The following is a 5,375-nucleotide window of genomic DNA, read 5'->3' as shown; positions in this document are numbered from 1 at the left end:
GTGGGGGGGGACGGGGAAGGAGGCCACAAATAGCCTGTAAGGAAAAGGGGGCCACAGCATAGAGTCCAAGGGGAAGATAAAACTAGACTGGGTTCACTGTGGGGCCCTAGTGGCAACTTCCCAAAGTGTTATAAATAACAAAGATTTCATAGATGTTTAGGGTCAGAAGGGACCTTAGTAGATCATCAAGTCTGACCCCCAGCCCTGGGCAGGAAAGAAAACTGGGGTCAGACAACCCCAGTCAGGTGCTTGCCCAGTCTACTCTTGAAGACCCCCAAGGTAGGGGAGAACACCACCTCCCTTGCAAACCCATTCCAGATTCTGGTAGCCCTTACCATAAAGAAGTTCTTCCTGATGTCCAATCTAAATCTGCTCTGTCAGTTTGTGACCATTATTTCTAGTAACTCCAAGGGGTGCCCTACATCAAGGTATAGCAGACAAGGTAAAAAGTGAGGGTATCCCAAGGAGCCACAGTGGTGGGGGTAGGTGGCCACCAGGGGCCCCACAGCCAACCCTGGGTCCTGATTTGTCACAGTAGGCAGTGATTAAAAGTTGTTACCAACATCCCTGCTGTCAAACTAGTGGCCTATACATTAAAGATTTAATTTCTCATATCCCTTCTTCTACTCAACCAGTCACTCATTTAGTGTTTGAGTTTAAACACTAAAACATTTGACTTTTTAGGTTACTCTGTTCCTGAAAACTAAAACCAGGTCTTACCATAAGGGAACAGAGGAATGAATAGTGGTTTTCCTTTGCATTTTTATTTCTTAAGAGACAAAAATCTGTTTTTCAAAATCCTTGACATAGAAGTCCTTTCAAGTTCCTTGCTGTCATAAATTCACATGCACTGCTCACGCCCTATCAGCACTCTACCTTGTTAACACACAAACTCATTTTTAAGATCATAAACATGAATTTACATAAACCTCAGTCTCTGTGGGAGACAGCTAGTCTTAAGAGGTTTTCTAAGTCCATGCTGAGACCTGGGTTTTTGGCTGTAGCCTTGTTGATCTAAGGATGTAGGCAGGCAAGGCTCTTAGGTTAGATGCGATATATTTTATTAAACCAACTGAGTAGTTGGAAAAAAATTCTTTGCAAGCTTTTGAGCACAATCACCCTTCTTCAGGCATACATTCTCACTGAGATCCTGTCACACTTTAAGCTTCTTTCACTCTGGTGTTTCAGAACAGCAGACTCCCTATGCCTGAAGAAGGGTGATTGTGCTCAAAAGCTTGCAAAGAATTTTTTTCCAACTACTCAGTTGGTTTAATAAAAGATATCACATCTACCCAATGAACCTTGCCTGCCTATGTTGAGACCTTAAATTTATCATGCCCAGGAGCAGCACCTTGAAGCACCCTATTCTGCAATGGAATACCTGAATGGGCAGATCATGTCTGCATATTCTAAACAAACTGTTTTTCTCTCTTGTTCAGAATGTCCTTATCCTAAGAGCATGCTCAACACAACAAGAAGCCCAAGCATTCTATATCTGTGCATTTCTAATTTGAACTTTACCATCATATGAGTTTTCAACACTCATTGAATTACAATCATTATTCCTGTCTACTATTAGACTCCTATTTTTCTCTTGGTATTTAAAAAGTGAGAAATTTGTGTTAGAACCCTTTTTGGAAAGGCATAAATGTTCAAGAACATAATAAATGCTGAGCTAACTTCAGAATAATACAGACTGTCATTTTTTTTTATCTACACCTAATAAAACTGCACAGAGAATTCAAAATGATATTATATAGTAGAATTTAACCAGGAGTAAAGAGAGACCAGCACATATTTTCTATATTACCTGGATCAGAGGATTGAGACTTTTCTACCAGAACTTCTCTTATCTTCTCCACCCATAAGTAAAGGATACTTTCACCAAGGTTCTGTCTGAAAGTTATATAAAAATCACAAAAAGTAAGTGATCCTTCTCGTAGGGTTTGCTTGGAAATTATTCACATTCAGTTAATAAATATACACATTTTAGAAGCTTTTTAAAATACAAAAGTGCTCAGACAAACTTTTGGGTGCAAAGAACCTTTTTTGTGTGATCATTTCTGTAAGACGATGCTTTTCATGCTATCTTCTGCACAAGGTATACCATTCATATTTCTCTTGGGTACAAGGGCTCTGTATGCATTCCTGATTTCCCCCTGCTAGGCTGTATGTGAAGCTTTTCCAAAACTTCTCAACACATTGTGCACAGTACAAAAGGCAAAATTTTAGTAAAACATTGTTCTCACCTTAGAAGGGGGTATACATGTAGCTTTAGGCTCCTGATTTTGAAAATCTATGTTTTTTAATTAGACATTGTGACCTTCCAGGTAAAGTAGGGTTGCACAGAACATAGTTTTAGAGTCCGAGTCCACAGACTCAGGGCACCCCTCTCCATAGACCCTGACCTCTGCACAGTTAACTTTAAATGAGTGAACATTCCAACTATTAATTATTAATTAACTATTTAATTCAATTAAATTTCTAGTACATAAAGTTGAGCTTATGAATATGTGACTGCAAGACTAGGGTTTTAAAAGTTGCTATTTAAAAAAAAAACACCAACAACAAAAAACCCCACCTTTTTACAAATTCTCCAAATGTATAGATTAAGGTGAGAAACATAAGGGAAAAGCCTTTCCAAAATAAACTTTTACTAAATAAATTATAGAGGATATATGTGTAGCAGACAGACTGAAACCACATTCTAATAAATGCATTGCTTTAATCAGCTGCTACTTACACTTGAAATCACTACGTTTGAAATAAAGCTGCCCTGCATTTCTGATTTAAAGCTCAGTTCGTACCTTAACGGAACCTTACTCTTGATTCTGCAACTAGACCAGACTCTTGGTTTCAGAAGACAGTCCTTCACAGTATCTGTTTTAATTAAGCATTCCTCAACCCACTTCCCGAGATACTTTTACAGTGTTTTTTACAGTGTGGATCTGCAGAGGTAATTTTAGGGTGAAAAAAGAAAGGTTACATACAAATTTAAAGGATTTGTGCCCGAATTCCTTTTGCAGAGCCACACTACTTCCCTTCCCCTCTACTTTTGATCATTTTTCAATACATAAGGAGAGAGAGGAACTGAGAACTGCTATGAGGACTGCACTTATTTCTAGTCCTTGCATTTTTAGATCTTAAACGGGTCCAGATGGCATCTAAAAATCACATGACTATAAATGGCTGTATGACTTTCTAAACATGTCATAAGACTTCAATATGTGGATCTGCAGGAACAATAAATTCAGAGCACTACATTTACTGGTTATTAACCACCTGTTACTAAAGTTTGTTCTAGTTGCAGATAAACAGAATTGCTGACAATACCATTAATTTGTGTTATATAAGAAATAAAGGAGAGCATAATGAACGTGCAAAATAAACCAAATCACAGTGAGGCAGTACAATGTTAAAGTACAATAAACATTAAATCAATCGTTTGATTGTAATTATTTTCTCTGAGACGTTTCCTCAAACAATGCATATAACTCAAAACAGGAAATGTGTATTTCAGTTTCTCGCAGTTGTTTTGTTATGAATCATAATTTTACACTAGAAACTTATTTTTGCAACTTATTTACATGTCAGCTTCACTATGCCAAAATAGGACAAATGTTTAAAATCTTAGCAAACTTGTGCTGTTTCTTCATCCTTTATAAAGAAACAGAAAATACCCAAGGACACTTTTATGCTTTGCATGTAATTGGAAATCTTTTAGGCTGAAACTGACATGAAAAAGAATGTTTTAAAGTTAAAAGCTTGTCTAACCTGCAGGTCTGATCTTACAGTCAAACTTGTCTAACTATCCCAACTATACAGTTGGTCCAATAAAAGATATCACCCCCAACAAAAAAAAAAATTCCTTCTTGTGTATATACGTACTAGATATAAATGGCTTTACTAAACACTCATGTTTTAAGGAAAGTATTAAAGTAAGAGTTTGGAAAATACAGACTTGTAGCTATGACCTCAAATTTTAGACATGTGACAGATAAAGCTGAATACCATATTTCATACTGGTGTTTAACAAATATATAAATACATCTTATTTGTAATACAGAAAAACATATTAAATTCTTTATAATAAAAAGCAAGTCCTTAATTATTAAACTGGGTAGTACTTCCATGACCTATGTTTAACAGTTGCTATTCCATAGGATATTTTATACTGTTGAAATCCTCAGAAAGAAGAGTTTGCGAATGGAAGTCCTAAGATATAATTCATGCAGTTCTATTGTTGGGTGCAGACAACTGATGATTTCTGGAATCTTAGTCATAAACTATGAATATTATCTGCATGACACACCCATTCTGGTGGTCATTTCCCTAGGCTCTATAATGTTTCTTAAATTTAGCAACATTGGTACAAAAGCTATGTTTCCTTTGAGAGAACTTTTTAATACTGAGAATCTCTGGAAAAGGAACCAGCATCCATCCATTTGTTAGATGTTTAGTGTTTAATACTTTGAGGTAGGTCTGTTTGTGATCTTTAAAAACTAGACCAATGACTATTTAAGAATACTTATTTTTGTCATTTTTCAGAAGCATTTTATTCTTTTGGGCAGACCCTCAGCAGGGAAAGTTAAGTTTGAGGACATTCTCTGGGCATTATTTGCTCTATATATTACTTTATTTTACTTTACAACTTTTTTTTTTTATTGTAAGCCACCCTGAGTCTCTTTTGAAGAGGGCAGCATTTAAATCAAATAAATAAAGCTGCTTTAATGATCTAGGGGAAAAAGTATATACATTGCAAGGTTTTTGGATAGAAGAGCTGCAACAAGTGGAAAATCTATTCGCCTCTACTTCTCCGATTGTGAATGTGGATGATAGAGATCAAAATTCAAGTTCACAATGTGTAACCAATAATTACTCAGAATTCAGAATGATCAGAACTCAGGGGCCTTGAAGAGGCTGTGTAAGTGGTATAAAATTACTGTGGTTTATCCAGTAGTGGTAGAGGAGTTAATGTGCAGGCTGCAAGTTAGAGGTTCAGGTTCAATCCCCTCTGGCTGTGGGGGGAGGGAGGGCAGAACCCAGGACACCTGGCTTCGCAGGTGAGTGTCCTAGCCACCCATCCTTCCCCCAAAATAGTTAAGTAGACTCGTATTTTGTTGCAGCCAGACTGTGTGTACATAAGGCACAAGATTAGAGGTGCACCGAGAGAGATTTTTTGGGCCAATACTGATGGCTGATTTTTAACAAGCCATATTGGCCACTACCAATCTGATTCCCAATATGCAGCTGGGCAGCTTAGAGAGCAGCATCTGGCTGGTAAGTCTGTTGGGGGCAGGGGGGAAGCGGCGTTGGGGGGGGGCGCGCAGATCGAGGCCCCTGTGGTGAGGGCAGCAGTGGGCTCAGGGCAAGGG

General features: G+C 37.7%; 1 protein-coding gene across 2 annotated transcripts in view; it reads right to left on the bottom strand.

Annotated features, from left to right (window-relative positions):
• The window catches only part of IMPACT (impact RWD domain protein), a 39,369-nt gene that overhangs the window by 27,982 nt on the left and 6,012 nt on the right, over positions 1–5,375 (bottom strand). For both annotated transcript variants that reach the window (XM_006016385.3, XM_006016384.3), the window contains exon 5: positions 1,811–1,896. In XM_006016385.3, coding sequence (XP_006016447.1) covers positions 1,811–1,896 — 86 coding nt within the window. The remainder of the gene's footprint in view (positions 1–1,810; positions 1,897–5,375) is intronic.

Source organism: Alligator sinensis, unplaced genomic scaffold (assembly GCF_000455745.1).
Source record: "Alligator sinensis unplaced genomic scaffold, ASM45574v1 scaffold117_1, whole genome shotgun sequence".
Classification (NCBI taxonomy): Eukaryota; Metazoa; Chordata; order Crocodylia; family Alligatoridae; genus Alligator; species Alligator sinensis.
The sequence above is the reverse complement of the archived record's forward strand: the minus strand, read 5'-3'. Positions and strand labels throughout refer to the sequence as shown.